This window comes from Cervus elaphus, chromosome 1 (assembly GCF_910594005.1).
Source record: "Cervus elaphus chromosome 1, mCerEla1.1, whole genome shotgun sequence".
Classification (NCBI taxonomy): domain Eukaryota; kingdom Metazoa; phylum Chordata; class Mammalia; order Artiodactyla; family Cervidae; genus Cervus; species Cervus elaphus.
Window position 1 is genome coordinate 17504238 of NC_057815.1, and position 16024 is coordinate 17520261.

The window sequence follows — 16024 nt, forward strand, 5'->3', positions numbered from 1 at the left end:
CATACATGACTACTGGAAAAAGCATAGCTTTGGCTAGACAGAACTTTGTCAGCAAAGAAATGTCTCTTCTTTTTAATATGCTGTGTAGGTTGATTATAGCTTTTCTTTCAAGGAGCAAGCATCTTTTAATTTCATGGCTGCAGTCACCATTTGCAGTGATTTTGGAGCCCCCCAAAATGAAGTCTCTCACTGTTTTCATTGTTTCCCCGTCTATTTGCCGTGAAGTGATGGGACCGGATTCCACGATCTTAGTTTTCTGAATATTGACTTTTAAGCCAACATTTTCACTCTTTACTTTCACTTTCATCAAGAAGCTCTTTAGCTCTTCTTTGCTTTCTCCCATAAGGGTAGTCTCATCTGCATATCTGAGGTAATTGATATTTCTCCTGGAAATCTTGATTCCAGCTTGTGATTTGTACAGCCAGACATTTTGCATAATGTACTCTGCATATATGTTAAATAAGCAGGGTGACAATATACAGCTTTGACATACTCCTTACCTGATTTGGAACCAGTCTGTTGTTCCATGTCCAGTTCTAACTGTTGCTTCTTGACTTGCATACAGATTTCCCAGGAGGCAGGTAAGGTGGTCTGATATTCCCATCTCTTTAAGACATTTCTACATTTTGTTGTGATCCACACAGTGAAAATCTTTGGCATAGCCAATAAAGCAGAAATATGTTTTTTTTTTTTTTTTTCTGGAAATTTCTTGCTTTTTTGATGATCCAGAGGATGTTGGTAATTTCATCTCTGGTTCCTCTGCCTTTTTTAAAATCCAGCTTGAGGAAGTTCACAGTTCATATACTGTTGAAGCCTAGCTTGGAGAATTTTGAGCATTACCTTACTAGTATGTGAGAATAGTGCAATTGTGCAGTAGTTTGAGCATATTAGGCATTGCCTTTCTTTGGGATTGGAATGAAAACTGACCTTTTCCAGTCCTGTGGCCACTGCTGAGTTTTCCAAATTTGCTGACATGTTGAGTGCAGCACTTTCAAAGTATCATCTTTTAGGATTTGAAACAGCTCAACTGGAATTCCATCACCACTAGCTTTGCTTGTAGTGATGCTTCTTAAGGCCCACTTGACTTCACACTCAATAATGTTTGGCTCTAGGTGAGTGAATACATCATCATGGTTATCTGGATCATGAAGATCTTTTCTGTATAGTTCTCCTGTGTATTCTTGCCTCCTCTTCTTAATATCTCCTGATTCTGTTTGGTCCATACCATTTCTGTCCTTTGTTGTGCCCATCTTTGCATGAGATGCTCCCTTGGTATCTGTCACTTTCTTGAAGCAATCTCTAGTCTTTCCCATTCTATCATTTCCCTCTTTTTCTTTGCATTGATCACTGAGTAAGACTCTCTTATATCTCCTTGCTATTCTTTAGAACTATGCATTCAAATGGGTGCATCTTTCCTTTTCTCCTTTGCCTTTCACTTCTCTTATTTTCTCAGCTATTTGTAACGCCTCCTCAGACAACCATTTTGCCTTTTTGCATTTCCTTTTCTTGAGGATGGTCTTGATCACTGCCCCCTGTCCAAAGTAATGAACTTCCATCCATAGTTTTTCAGGCACTCTGTCTATCAGATATAATCCTTTGAAACTATTTGTCACTTCCACTATATAATTGTAAGGGATTTGATTTAGGTCATACCTGAATGGTCTAGTGGTTTCCCCTACTTTCTTTCATCTAAGTCCGAGTTTTGCAATAAGGAGTTCATGATCTGAGCCATAGCCAGTTCCTGGTCTTGTTTTTGCTGACTCTATAGGGCTTCTCCATCTTTGGCTGCAAAGAATATAATCAATATGATTTTGATATTGACAGTCTGGTGATGTCCATGTGTAGAGTCATCTCTCATGTTGTTGGAAGAGGGTGTTTTCTATGACTAGTGCTTTCTCTTGGTAAAACTCTGTTATCCTTTGCACTGCTTCATTTTGTACTCCGAAGCCAAATTTTCCTGTTACTCCAGGCATCTTTTGATTTCCTACTTTTTCATTCCAGTCCCCTATAATGAAGAGGACATCTTTTTTTTTTGATGTTTGTTCTAGAAAGTCTTGTAGGTCTTCATAAAACCTTTCAACTTCAGCTTCTTCAATATTGCTGGTTGGGGCATAGACTTGGATTACTGTGATATTGAATTGTTTGTCTTGGAAATGAACAGAGATCATTTTGTCATTTTGAGATTGCATCCACAAACTGCATTTAGGGCTCTTTTGTTGACTATGATGGCTACTCCATTTCTTCTAAGGGATTCTTGCCCACAGTAATAAATATAATGGTCATCTGTATTAAATTCACCCATTCCAGTTCATTTTGTTCTCTGATTCCTAAAATGTTGATGCTCACTCTTGCCATCTCCTGTTTGACCACTTCTAATTTGCCTTAATTCATTGACCTGACATTCCAGGTTCCTATGCATAATTGTTCTTTTCAGCATCAGACTTAACTTCCATCACCAGTCACATCCACAGCTGGGCATTGTTTTTCCTTTGGCTCCATCTCTTCATTCTTTCTGGAGTTAATTCTCCACTCTTCTCCAGAAGCATATTGGGCACCTATGGACCTGGGGAATTCATCTTTCAGTGTCATATCTTTTTGCCTTTTCATAGTCTTTATGGGATAATCAAGGCAAGAATACTGAAGTGGTTTTCCATTCCCTCCCCAGTGGACCACATTTTTTCAGAACTGTCCACTATGACCCATCCATCTTGGGTGGCTCATAGTTTCATTGAGTTAGACAAGGCTGTGATCCATGTGATCAGTTTGGATAGTTTTTTGTGATTGTGGTTTTCATTCTGTCTGTTCTCTGAAGCATAAGATAAGAGGCTTATGGAAGCTTCCTGCTGGGAGAGACTGACTCTGGGGAAAACTAGGTCTTGTTCTGATGGGTGTGCCATGCTCAGAAAATCTTTAATCAGATTTTCACTTGATGAGTGGGTCTGTGTTCCCTCCCTGTTGTTTGACCTGAGACCAAACTTTGGTGGAGGTAATGAAGATAATGGGGCTTCTTTCAAAAGGTCCCATGTAGGTACTGAAGCACTCCGTGCCCCTGACACTGAAGTAGGCCACTGCCAACCCACGCCTATGCTGGAGGCTTCTGGACACTCACAGGTGAGTCTGAGTCAGCCTCTTGTGGGGTCACTGATCCTTTCTCCTGGTTCCTGGCATGTACAAGATTTTTTTTTTTTTTTTTTTTTTTGCCCTCCAAGAGTCTGTTTCCCTAGTCCTGTGTAAGTTGTAAGTTTTGGCACAAAACATTGCGCACCAGCAGACCCCACAGAGACCGTGTCAGACTTGCCTTTGAGTGTTTGAGTGTCTCCTGTGGAGGTATGGGTCAGCAGTGGCCTGCTGCAGGGGCAGGGGCTCTGGGTGCCAGACCTGGGTGTGGCATGAGCCATCTTGGAAGAGATCTTCATTAAGCCCACCATAGAGCCACCAGAACTGTGGTGAGGACTTCCAATATTAAGTTAAATTGAAGGAGTGAGAATGGACCTTCTTGTCTTGTTCCTGATTTGAGAGAAAATCTTTCTGTTCTAAATGGTAGTCTTGCTGGGTAGTGTATCCTGTCAGTCTGTGCTTAGTTGCTCAATTGTATGTGACTCTGCAACCCCATGGATGGTAGCCCAACAGGCTCCTTTGTCCATGGGAATTCTCCAGGCAAGAATACTGGAGTGAGTTGCCATGCACTTCCCCAGGGGATCTTCCCCACAAAGGGATGGAACCCAGGTCCCCTGAATTGCAGGAAGATTCTTCACCATCTGAGTCACCAGGGAAGCCCAAGAGTATCCTAGGTTGCAGGTTTTTCCTCTCAGGACTTAGAATATATACTGCCATTGCCTTCTGGCCTGCAAATTTTCTGCAAAAACATCAGCGAATAGCCCCGTGACAGGTGTCTTGTATGTGGCTGTTTCCACTTGATGTCTTCTAGAGTTCTATCTTTAAATTATGTCATTTTAATTATGTTGTGTCTTGGTGTGAGCTGTTTTGGTTCATCTTGTTTGGAACCCTCTGTGCTTCCTGTATATTTCTGACTCTCTTCCCTCTCTCTACCTCTGGGGCCTGTAATGTGAATGCTGGTACAATTCATGTTATCTCAGAGCCCTCTTAAATTGTTCTTATTTTCAAAAATTTGCCTTTCTCTTTGCTGTTTTAATGGGGTGATTTCCATTAGTCTGTCTTCCAGATTAGTGAAAGTAAAAAACTATCAACTATCATCTAGTTTGCTGTCAATTACTTCTAATGTGTTTTTCATTTCAGTTATCGCATCATTTAATTCTGACTGCTTCTTTTTTTATATATCTTCTAGTTTCTTGTTATAATTCTCACCAAACTTCCCTATTTCAGTTAACATTTTTATTACTACTCTTTTCCCTAATTCAGTTAGCATCCTTATTCTAATGCTTTGAGCTCTTTATCTTGCAAATTATTTGTTTCATTAGTTTTTTTCTTTTTTTTTCATTATTTTTTCTTGCTCTTTCAATTGAAACCTGTCTTCTCATTCTGTTTAACTTTCTCTGCCTTCATGAAATTAAGTGAAGGGTTTACCTATTGCAGTCTTGAAGGAGGATGCCTTTGTGTGGGAGTGTCTGTGTATAGTTTGCATGTGCTCACTGACTTTGTCAGTAGAGCTGGATCTAATGTGAACACAAAAGACTTGCCTTTTCCCAGGATGTGCTAGTAGCTATCACCTTGGAAGAAGGTGGACCTTGACATGCAGTGGCTAGACCACAGTCAGGTGTAGCTGGGGCGTCTCCTATGCTCAGGCCTTCACTGCTCTGTCTGGGTTGGAGGTGGGTCCTAAGTTGCTGGAGCATAAGTTCTGATGGTTAAATCTGAGCTGGCTGCATTCCCTTTAAGTATGTGCTCTGCCACCCCATAGCACTTGTGCCCTCGCCCCTAAGGGGAGCAGTGTTTGGGTAGAAGGGCTGGTGCGGGAGGCCCACGTGGATCTGGGCATGGGCTGTGGCAGTCCCACCATAGCTGGAACCCCAGGGTGCTCTGATCCACTGCCTGTGTAAGCACCATCACAGCTGCCCTTGCTCCGCTCAGATCCTGAGCTGCCTTTGTCCCTCACGGCTGAGCTACCCCCAGCTGCAGCAGCCTTCACCCCAGCATGGAGTTGTGTCCTAAAGCAACTGGGACTGAGGCAGTCACTCAGTTTAGGGTAGGGTCTGTGCAGGGGTGATCCTGGGAAACTGGCCATACAGATTCAATCTGCCCTGTTTCAGGAGTGTGTGTGTGCTCCTCAGGAGTGGAGTCTAGGCTCCCCACAGCCTTCCTTCACTGCCACTGGCCTTCCAACCAGCCCGACAGACTCCTCTTCTGTGTCCGTTCTTGAGAGCACTGTCCCAACCTGACTGCTTCTCTTCCCCTCCTACCTGATTCTGTGTGTATCTTTCTTACACTTGGTTTGTGCACTGTTTCTGCCAGTCTCCACTGGCAGTGAGTTTGCAGTGAGTACTGTTCCACAGGTGGGTGTATTTTTTGATGTGTTCTTTGAGGGAAGCGAGTTCTGTGTCCTTCAACTCTGCCTTCATGATCTCTCCCCCCACCCAGTTATGTTCTTATTTGCTTGTTTAGAGACTGAGCACACAGTGGGAATAAGAGACAAAGGAAGAATGTCCAGAAAGGTGATCTGTCAGTCACTCAACAATGTGTGTCTAACTGCCTACTAAGCGACAACTAAATTATTAATTTATTAACAATTTAATATTCAAATTCAGCTCAAATATTCATGAAAAGTACATATTTCTTTTCTCTGCCCTCCCACTCAGATATCTTTAACCTTTCAAATGAATGTTCGAAAGTCTTTTGGCACCACAAAAGCAACTGTAAGCATCTATATTTCACCCTAGAATTTCTTCATTCTGCCAACCCATTACTTAGTTTACTGCTCCTGGCCCTTCTTTCTTCTTTGACTTCCCTTGTTTTAGCTTCATATCATTGTTCTTTGTTAATCTCTGCCTTGTTTGGCAATCCTATTCTGATTCATTCTCCTTGCCAGATTTCAGCATTCTTTCAGCATTTAACTTCCAGTGAAGTGAAGCTGCTCAGTTGTGTAGGACTCTTAGCGACCCCACCGACTGCAGCCTACCAGGCTCCTCCCATAGGATTTTCCAGGCAAGAGTACTGGAGTGGGTTGCCATTGCCAGCATTTGTCCTCAACTTTTCATTCTATGGCCAGGGAAAGTGGGAGATGACAGACAGGTGTGCAGCTCTTTTGACTTCTCTCACAGTGAAAAGGGATTGGACACAAATCCTCTTTGTAAAAATACCCATCAATATTCCTTAATTCTATCCACTCACCCCTTAGTACACTTCTCCCCTTTTTAGCCCACAGTGACAACAGCCTATAGACCCTGGGTTAACAGGGACAGGGAATAAACATTGCATGCATGTATGCTAAGTTGCTTCAGTCGTATCCAATTCTTTGTGACCCCATGAACTGTAGCCCACTAGGCTTATCTGTCCATGGAATTCTCCAGGCAAGAATACTGGAGTGGGTTGCTATGTCCTCCTCCAGCAGATCTTCCTGACCCAGGGATCAAACCCTCATCTCTTAAGTCTCCTGCAGTGGCAGGCAGGTTCTTCACCACTAGCGCCACCTGAGAAGCCCCAATACATTTTGCAGTAACAACCGAAGGAGAGGCTATGCAGGCAGCAGGGAATGCCTTGCCTCTTTCTAATCACATTAGTTTCTGTTATCTGAAGCTTTATTCTCCATGGTTTCAGCAACATTTAGTTCAACCATGGTCTAAAAATACCAAATGAAAATGCATAGAAATAAGCAATTTATAAGTTTTAAATTATGTGCCCTTCTGAGAAGTGTGATGAAATCTCCTACTGGTCCTGCTTCATTCTGCCTGAGATGTGAATCCTCCCTTTGTCCAGCTATCCTGCACCTTATTCACTTAGTAGCTGGCTTGGTTATCAGATCAGCTGTCAAGGTAGTGCAGTACTTGTGTTCAAGTCACTCTTATTCTACTTAAGTTTGGCCCCAAAGCATAAAAGCAGTGATTATGGCAAATCTGGATATACCAAAGAGAAGTCATAAAGTGTTTCCTTTAAGTATAAAAGTGAAAATTCTTCATAAGAAAGCAAAAAAAAAATATGATGAAATTGCTAAGGTCCATGGTTGGAACAAATGTTCTATCCATGAAAGTATGAAGAAGAAAATAGAAATTTGTACTAGTTTTGCTATTGTACAAACTGTAAAAGTATGGGCACATTCTGTGATAAATGCTCAGTTAAGATAGAAAAGGCATCACGTTTTTACAATAAGATGCTTTTAGAGTGAGAGGCTACATTCACATAAGTTTTATTATAGTACATTTTTATAACTTTCTGTTTTTTGTTATTGTTATTAGTCTTTCCTATGCCTAATTTATAAATTAAAGTTTATCACTGGAAAAACAACATATGAAACATTCGGCACTATCCATGTTTCCAAGCGTCCACTAGGGGTGAAACATATTCTCCAAGGATAAATGGGGACTACTGTACTATTTCTCCCTCAGTTACAAGTTAGAATCCCCATAGTAAGCTCCATTGTTACATCTGTATTTTCCTTTGCTCTTCCAGTGACCTGGATCCAGCAGGAAGGCAGGAATATATTTTTGAAAGATATAATTGTATTGTTTCCCACTTGTTGGAACAAGTTCCCTCACACTTGGCAATTTGCAATAAGTGAGTATTTGGCACATCAGTCTGACCATACATGTAATAAAAGTCAGTAAGCAAGTTTGGATGAGATATAAAATATAGTCTAAATCCTAATGTATTCACTATAAATGGATATTTGCCTGAAAGTTGTCATGGGAGGTTTATAAAACAAAATTAATTTTCATCCTGGTAAGTGCTTTAGACAAAGTTGTTTTTTTTTTTTTTTTTTTTTCAGGACTAGAAAATAAGTTGAAAATAGGGCTTAATGCTGTAAATAATTAAAGATAAATTACTCATCCTTTCTTGGATAATAGGGCTTCCCAGGTGGCTCAGTGGTAAAGGATCCACCCACCAGTGCAGGAACTGACGGAAATGTGGGTTCAAACCCTGGGTCAGGAAGGGCTCTGGAGGAGGAAATGGCAACCACTCCAGATTCTTGCTGGATAATCCCATGGACAGAGGAGCCTCGTGGGCTATACAGTCTATGGGGTCATAAAAATACCCAGTTATAACTTATAAGATTCTTACTTCTCCTAACTTTGTATGTCAATTAACTCTGTCTTGATATTGTTTCTAATTTTATTTTTAATAAGAAAAATGGTCCTGAAGCATTTTAAGGGGCACACTTAATAGTAGATGTATGTTAGCAGAGTATCAGTATGTGTGGTAATTAAAAATTGGGGATGGGTGAGGGATGAGAGAAAAAAAAGGTGCTTATGATCAGTCCTGTAGATGCTAAGCACTCTAAGTCCAGTTGACAGGCTGTATAACTGCATAATTACCCTTGATTTTCCCCATCTCACTCTTATTTGAAAAAGATTTCAAAGAAGGAGTAGATATCAGTAATTTTACTTTTGTGTGACTTGAAGTCATTAGACTGTATTCCTTAGAGTTATCTGCTCTGTCATCCCTCTACATTATTATAAATTTGAGTTTAAGGGGATTGTAGGAGTCCATAATTGGTAACGGCTGAGAGAAAGATTAAGGTTCTCAGTGTGATTGAAATCATTCATGTTGCCCACCCACTCTAGGTTCTGAGGGAAGGCAGAAAGAGAGAAAGAACAATAAAATGAAACAATGTGAGAAAAAATAGAAAAGAAAATCGGAGCTGAACCCAAAAGAAAGACAGGAGAGTGTTTGGAGTGATTTATACAGGTTTAATTTGAGGTGAGTAAAAGGGATACTAACAGGTATCTCACGCTTCTTCATTTACTCCTTTTTCTATTACTTAGATCTCAACTTTGTTGCAAATGGATTTAAGGCAGTTTAAAAGTAAATGGTATGCATGTGGTGAAAACCAAGAAGCAGAAATAAAATAGCAAGAATGCCTCCCCTCCCCAGGCAAACCTATTTCTTTTTCCATCCCCTCATCACTTGCACTGGCTTCAGCAAAGGATAATCAGCATGTGTATATTATGCCATCCACAGTGTTGTTTTTTAAGCTTCTCATTACATAGGTTATGCGACGTGTAGAACATATTTTTATAACAAAAGAAAAGCTCACCTCCCAAAAAAACCATGAAAGACAAAAGGAAACAAGCCAAAACTAACAAAGTAAAGTTTTATCCTCCATGAGTTGTCACATATATCTCTCCTAGACATAATTTACATAAAAGTATAATATTTATTAAGATAATGGGTAAAAGATATTTAGTAACTGTTGAAACAACACCAATAGCCTGGAAAGTACTGATGTAGGTAAAACATTGAGCATTAAACTTTAAAGTGAACCAAGATTAAGTAAAACAAGGTCCATGTCAGTTATTGCTTAGGTTAGATATGAGATCAAAGTTGATGGCCATCATAACACTTATGAAAAATATGGACAGTGTTCATTGGAATTAAAAAAAATATGAGGTTTATGTTTCTTCTTTTTTCCATTGATCATAAATTCACCTCGTTATCAGTGGTGTTAGAAATGGCCTTAAACACATCATAAATACTTAAAATTTTGGGCAACAGACCCAGGTAAAAATATTTATTTAGAAAAGGTTTATTGAAGATTGACCATTACTTATTTTATAAATATGTAAATTAATGTCTTTTTCACTCAAGGAAATATGAAAAAAATTCAAGATTTTATATTACTGAAAATATTATTGAAAATTTTAAAAAATATTTAATAAATATCTAAATTAAGAGCATTATTTTTCAGCCTTCTCACTATTTTTTCATGATAATAAAATTGCATTCAATTCAAGTATCATTCCTACAAGAGAATTTTTCATTTTGACTATTCTATGAACTATCCGGTCCATTAAAATATGATACCCGATCCCATGGACAGTAGCCCACTAGATTCTGTCCATGGGATTCTCTAGATAGCAATACTGGAGTGGGTTGCCACTTCCTTCTCTAGGGGATCTTTCTGACCCACAGACTGAACCTGGGTCTCCTGCCTTGAGGGTGGATTCTTTACTGCTGAGCCACCTAGGAAGCCCTTTAATAAAAAATGAGTTACATGATTAGTTTTTAGAGCTCTGAAATTATTTGATACTTATTGCCAATGACTTCATTTGATTAAGTCATGTATTTAATATTTATAGTATGCCTAACAGGCATTACTATGTTAAAAATGAAAGGTATAGATATACAAAGATATAACAATAACTGGAGAACTTTCATTTCTAAAGGAAGAAAAGATATGTAAATGTATACATATTGCAGTGTGAAAGTTACCATAAAAGGATTATGCACAGGATGTTCTCTAAGTTCTTTTCTTACACAGTAAAATATGAATCAAAAAGAGATTTGGAAATTTCACTCAAAGTGAAATAAATTATTATAACTGAGCTCACTGGTTAGATATGCTGTGCTTTCCAATATGGTAGCTTTTAGGCAAATGTAACCATTTAAATTAATCAATTAAAGTTAAACAAAATTTAAAATTCAGTTTCTCAGGTAGATACATAAGCCATGTTTTAAAGCACTTAATAATGTCATCTTTATTAGCACAAAAAGCTTACCAAAGTTTGTGTTTAAATGATGTTTCATAATGTTTTTTTCCTCAAAAGGCAATGGTTTCTATGGAAAGTAATTGTGTTCCAATTTAAAATTGTAAAAACACCAAGCTATGAATCAAAGGCAAGTTTCTAGGTGTCGAGTAGAACACTGTGTACTATTTCCTAATGAAGTCATAGCAAGAGTGTATTTTCAGTAGTGTCTTGTTTATTGTTGCATTGTTGCATTGCTAATACTTATCAAATTACCTGATGAAATCTGAACAACAAAGGTTTATTGACTGCTAAATGGATAAATAGATACATTGAATCCATAAGTGGGTAAAGAGATCACTTATACCACCTATTATCTTTATTTTTTCCCCCACCATTTCAAAGGAAAGAATAGAATAAGTGATGACAATTTAAGAAATAACTCAGTGGATCAATGAAATAATTTATTCCAAAATAAGAACTTATAAGGCATCAGAAAGTTATGAGATGGGGAGGGAGGAGGGAAGGGTTTCAGGATGGGGAACACATGTACACCCACGACTGATTCATGTCAATGTATAGCAAAACCACTACAATATTGTAAAGTAATTAGCCTCCAATTAAAATAAATAAATTAAAAAAAATAAAAGTAAGTTATGCTTCACTCAAGTTCATAGAGAAATTCAGGATATATTAAGGCAGTTACTTTTAATAGATGAAATGTTTCAATGAGCAGTTCATAATGACAGTAGAGGATTAGATAAAAGTACTAAAATATACCATGCTACCTTATTTCTTTACATTTGGTTTTGTGCATTATTTTTTAAAAATTCTGGTCTCTAATGTTGATGTGTGAACATTCCTTTAATTATTTTTTTTTCCTTTAATTCTTAATGATGTAAAAACATAGATGGCTCTTAGCCGACTATGTTATGATAAAAGTTAATCACACTTTCATAACTGAGGTTCATACTTCAGTTTGTTGTAATGAGGCATAATTTTAAACACAGTATCTAAGAGGAGTTAAATTGGGTTTGTGATCCTAAAATCATAAAATAAGTATAATAATTTCAAAGGGGGAAAATTATTCTTGTCCTTTGCAAGTGCTTGAGTAAGACCCAGAATATTGAGAAAAATGTTAATATTATGGCAGAGTGAATCAACTGAACATAAGAAACATGTTATTTTTTAATTGATGTAATTGCCACCTGGAATAAAGTTGTATAGTTGAAAGTTGGGTTGAGTTATTATGTGTGTGTGTGTTCAGTCACTCAATCATGTCCAACTCTGTATTCCTCTGTTCATGGGATTATTCAAGCAAGAATACTGGAGTGCAAAGCTATTTCCTCTTCCAGGGGATCTTCCAGACCCAAGGATCAAACCCATGTCTCCTGCAGCTTTTGCATTGGCAGGCAGATTCTTTAACACTTGAACCACCTTGGAAGCTCTGAGTTACTATCACGGAATGCAGTTCAAATGACTAGCTATTCATCCCAAAGTAAGTTACTGAAGAGAAACTAGAGATTCTAGAGAGTGACTTGCATCAGTTGGTTAGAAGTAAACCAGTTCAATTATTGGGTGATGACAAGAAAAAGGAGGCATTTTGTGCAGCAAGCTAATAAGTAGGTTAATGATTTCAAGATGTTTATTAGAAGAAATACTGTTTGTACCATGATGAATTTAATCCTTTGAAGGCAGATATTTAGCCAGGATAAAGAAGCTTTAAGTAACCAAGTATTGTTTGCTTACATTATAGTGATCTCATGGTAAAAAAAATGGGAGGTGGTTTAAGATTAGAGCATCTGAATTGTTATGCAGAAGTGAATATCCTAAAAAGTATAAACAGGTGCAAAAGCAAAGCATAATTTTTTATATTTATTTATGTATTAATTGAAGGATAATTGATTTACAGGTGGCTCAGTGGTAAAGAATCCATCTGCCAGTGCAGGAGACATGGGAGATGTAAGTTCAATTCCTGGGTTGGAAAGATCCCTTGGAAAAGGAAATAGCAATCCGTTCCAGCATTCCTTCTCAGAAAAATCCCATGGACAGTGGAGCCTAGCAGGCTACAGTCCACGGGGCCACATAGAGTCAGACAGGACTGAGTGACTGAGATGTCACGTTGGTTTCCGCCATACAACAATACAAATCAGACATAAGAAATGCGAGTTTGATCCCTGGGTGGGGAAGATCCCCTGGAAAAAGGAATGGCTACCCACTCCAATATTCTTGTTTGGAGAATTCCATGGACAGAGAAGCCCGGTGGTTTACAGTTCAGGGGGTTGTAGAGTTGGACACAACTGAGTGACTAATGCTTTCATTTAAACCTGCTTAAGATCAATATTCAAAAAGCAAGTAGGATGGGGTGGGGTGGGAGAGAGGCTTAAGAGGGAGGGGACATATGTATACCGATGGCTGATTCATGTAAATGTATGGCAGAAACCAACACAATACTGTAATTATCCTTCAATTAAAAAAAAAAAAAAGCAAGCTCATGGCATCCAGTCCCATCATTTCATGGCAAATAAGTGGGGAAAAGGTAGAAACAGTGACAGATTTTAGTTTCTTGGACTCCAAAATCACTGCGGATGGTGACTGCAGCCAAAAAGTTAAAAGACACTTGCTTTTTGGAGGAAAAGCTATGTCAAACCTAGACAGCATATTAAAAATTAGCTACATCACTTTTTTGACAAAGGTCCATGTAAGTCAAAGCTATGGTTTTTCCAGTAGTCATGTACAGATGTAGAAGTTGGACCATAAAGATGACTGAGTGCTGAAGAATTGATACTTTCAAACTGAGGTGCTGGAGAAGACTCTGGAGAGTCCCTTGGACAGCAAGGAGATCAAACCAGCCAATCCTAAAGGAAATCAATCTTGAATATTCATTGGAAGAACTGATACTGAAGCTGAAGCTCCAGTACTTTGGCCACCTGATGCAAAGAGCTGACTTGTTGGAAAAGACCCCGATGCTGGGAAAGATTGAGGGCAGGAGGGGAAGGGGATGACAGAGGATCAGATGGTTGGATGGCATCACTGACTCAATGCACATGCATTTGAGCACTCTGGGACATAGTGGAGGACAGGGAATCCTGGCATGCTGCAGTCCATGGGGTCTCAAAGTCCGACATGTCTTAATGACTGAACAGCAACCACAGTTTAATCTTCTCTTCCCCTACTGAAGGGCATCTTGGTTGCTTCTAAGTTGTGACTATTATGAATAAAACTGTTATAAACATCTGTGTGATGATTTTTCTGTGATTTGGATGAAAATATTAAGGAGCATTGCTGATGGATCATATAGCAGGAATACATTTAATTTTGTAAGGAATCGTCAAATTGTCTTCTAAAGTAGCTATACCACTTTGTGTTCCCACAAACAATGAAGGAGAATTCCTGTTTCTCCATGTCCTAATCATCCTTTGATATTGTTAGTGATCTGAATTTTGGTTATCTGATAGATATATAGTAGTATCTCATTGTTGTTTTAATTTGCATTATGATTCCATTTTCATGTCCTTTTGCTTAAGGATATTTCCAAAAGTTAGAAATGAACAGAGTGGTAATTTTTTAATCTGTAGTTTATCCTCTAGGATGCTTTGTAACTCAGTTGGTAAAGAATCTGCCTGCAATGCAGGAGACCTGGGTTCAATTCCTGGGTCAGGAAGATCTCCTGGAGATGGAAATGGCAACCCAATCCAATATTCTTGCCTAGAGAATCCCATGAACAGAGGAGCCTGGCAGGCTACAGTCCATGGGGTTGCAAGAGTCGGACATGACTTAGCAACTAAACCACCATCACCAGGATGCTTTGAATTGCCAGCTATTGGAAAATGACATCATGAAATATAGATGTGCTCCCAAATTTTCAAGTGAGAAACTGTATGCTACAATCCTGAATAAAATACACTGATGATATTAAATTTTCTGAGCTTGTTTCCAAATGGCAAGTTTACCAAGAATGCCAATTTAAGCAAAAGGCTTAAATTGGTGTGTAAATTAAATATCATAAAATATGCAAATTTTAATGAGAAATGAATTCATTTAACGAATTTTCATCTCTGAATATAAGATTCTGAATAGTTGGATTTTGAAGATAATTATATATTCAAATGACTTATTTTGCTTGTTTATTATTTTTTACATTTATTTTAAATTTATTTTACAGATGGACTTATTCAAGTATATTCTTAAAATGTTGTCTGGTTGAACTTTTACTATAACTTCTTGTTTGCTCATAAATCTTATGCTTTAAGGAAAATGGACTGAACAAAACCCTATTGGTGCCTCTCTGATGTTCATTTGAAACATAATATATTTCTATGATTTTGGTCAACAAATAAAGAGCAAAACTGAGCAAAAATTGGAATTCCTTAAGATATATCTTCAAATAAAGTCAAAATATTTCAACATTGTACAAAATTGTATGTATTTCAATAATTTAATGTTATCTACCTTGTTTATCCAATACAAGGATCATATTTTATCACTTACTAATCTATATAGACTTATAGAAGAGATAAAGTGAAAGGTTGCCAGCAAGCCGAGGCCTTACCACTAAATCTTTATTCTCACTGTCATGACCCTTCAATTACACTTTTAACTCAACTTGATACTGTTTTAAAATCTTCTGAAATATTAAGGGGTATGCATTTGAGGTAAAAAACAAAACAAAACAAAAACCACACTTATTTTATGACTGCACCTGAAATAGCATCATGGAAATTAAAAAAAAAAAAATCTACTTCAATTTCAACTAAGTAACAAAGCAGACATTCTTGAGTGACCTTGTGAATTTGAAGCTCATTTAATTAGAAAATTTTCCCCAAAGTCAAGATAAAAACAGTAAGAATTCATATTGACCATTTTCTCATTTAAGCCATATTAGGGATCAAAATATATTGCTAAATCACACAAGTGATGCAAAGCCATTTAAACTGAAAATTAGAGTTTTGCTTATGTAGATGTGGAATTTCAACTTACCCCTGTCTGTGTCATACAGGAATACAAAACAGTTCCATTCATAGTGATCCAGCAGACTCAAGAGGGCTCCTCTTAAGGAAGGCCTTAGCTGCAGCACAAACTGGCTCTCCCCCTCAGTAGGAAAACTTGGTGTGATGAGGGAGATATGTAAGGCGCTGCAGAATGAGGTCAAGGTATGTACTGACCTCTTATCATAGAGTCCAAAAATGGCAAATACTCCTCTGGAATACTGGGAACAGACTAAAAGAGAAGAAGAAGAAAAAAAAAAAAAAAAAAAACTATTAGCAAACTTTAAAATTGTTGACTCCACATCTACAGTTTATGAAAAAAATTCTGAATCATTAATATGTCAGGAATATAATATGAAGAAAGAGAAAAAGTGAAGTATGCAATCAATCATATAAATAATTAATGAACTCTTGAGGCTGTACTCAATGCCCTGCAACGAA

At 37.9% G+C, this 16024-nt stretch overlaps 1 protein-coding gene across 8 annotated transcripts in view; it reads right to left on the minus strand.

Annotated features, from left to right (window-relative positions):
* GRIA4 (glutamate ionotropic receptor AMPA type subunit 4) overlaps positions 1-16024 on the minus strand; it is a 602437-nt gene that overhangs the window by 372596 nt on the left and 213817 nt on the right. For all 8 annotated transcript variants that reach the window (XR_006338854.1, XM_043891698.1, XM_043891517.1 and 5 more), the window contains one exon: positions 15576-15815. Coding sequence is in view for 7 of the 8 variants with exons in the window: in XM_043891698.1 (XP_043747633.1) it covers positions 15576-15815 (240 nt within the window). In the remaining variant the exon portion in view is untranslated. The remainder of the gene's footprint in view (positions 1-15575; positions 15816-16024) is intronic.